The 303-nt window shown below is 66.3% G+C and overlaps 2 protein-coding genes across 2 annotated transcripts in view; both read left to right on the forward strand.

The window, feature by feature from the left end:
* The window catches only part of Opn3 (opsin 3), a 43,537-nt gene that overhangs the window by 545 nt on the left and 42,689 nt on the right, over nucleotides 1–303 (forward strand). Inside the window, exon 2 of the mRNA XM_033761960.1 lies at nucleotides 2–262. Within this exon, the coding sequence (XP_033617851.1) occupies nucleotides 2–262 (261 nt within the window). The remainder of the gene's footprint in view (nucleotide 1; nucleotides 263–303) is intronic.
* The window catches only part of Chml (CHM like Rab escort protein), a 9,576-nt gene continuing 9,447 nt past the window's right edge, over nucleotides 175–303 (forward strand). Inside the window, exon 1 of the mRNA XM_010642660.3 lies at nucleotides 175–262. The gene's annotated coding sequence lies outside the window, so the exon portion shown is untranslated. The remainder of the gene's footprint in view (nucleotides 263–303) is intronic.

Genomic DNA, 303 nt, shown 5'->3' on the forward strand with positions numbered 1-303 from the left:
CCGGGCGCCTACGAGCGCCTGGCGCTGCTGCTCGGCTCTCTCGGGCTGCTGGGCGTCGGCAGCAACCTGCTGGTGCTCGTCGTCTACTACAAGTTCCAGCGGCTCCGCTCTCCCACCCACCTCTTCCTGGCCAACCTCAGCCTCAGCGACCTGCTGGTGTCCCTCTTCGGGGTCACCTTTACCTTCGTGTCCTGCCTGAGGAACGGCTGGGTGTGGGACGCCGTGGGCTGCGTGTGGGACGGGTTTAGCAGCAGCCTCTTCGGTGAGTCGGCCAGGAGGGGAAGCTTCCTCCCCGCTTGCAAA

Source organism: Fukomys damarensis, unplaced genomic scaffold, assembly GCF_012274545.1.
Source record: "Fukomys damarensis isolate Sample0158 unplaced genomic scaffold, DMR_v1.0_HiC HiC_scaffold_11, whole genome shotgun sequence".
NCBI classification, from domain to species: domain Eukaryota; kingdom Metazoa; phylum Chordata; class Mammalia; order Rodentia; family Bathyergidae; genus Fukomys; species Fukomys damarensis.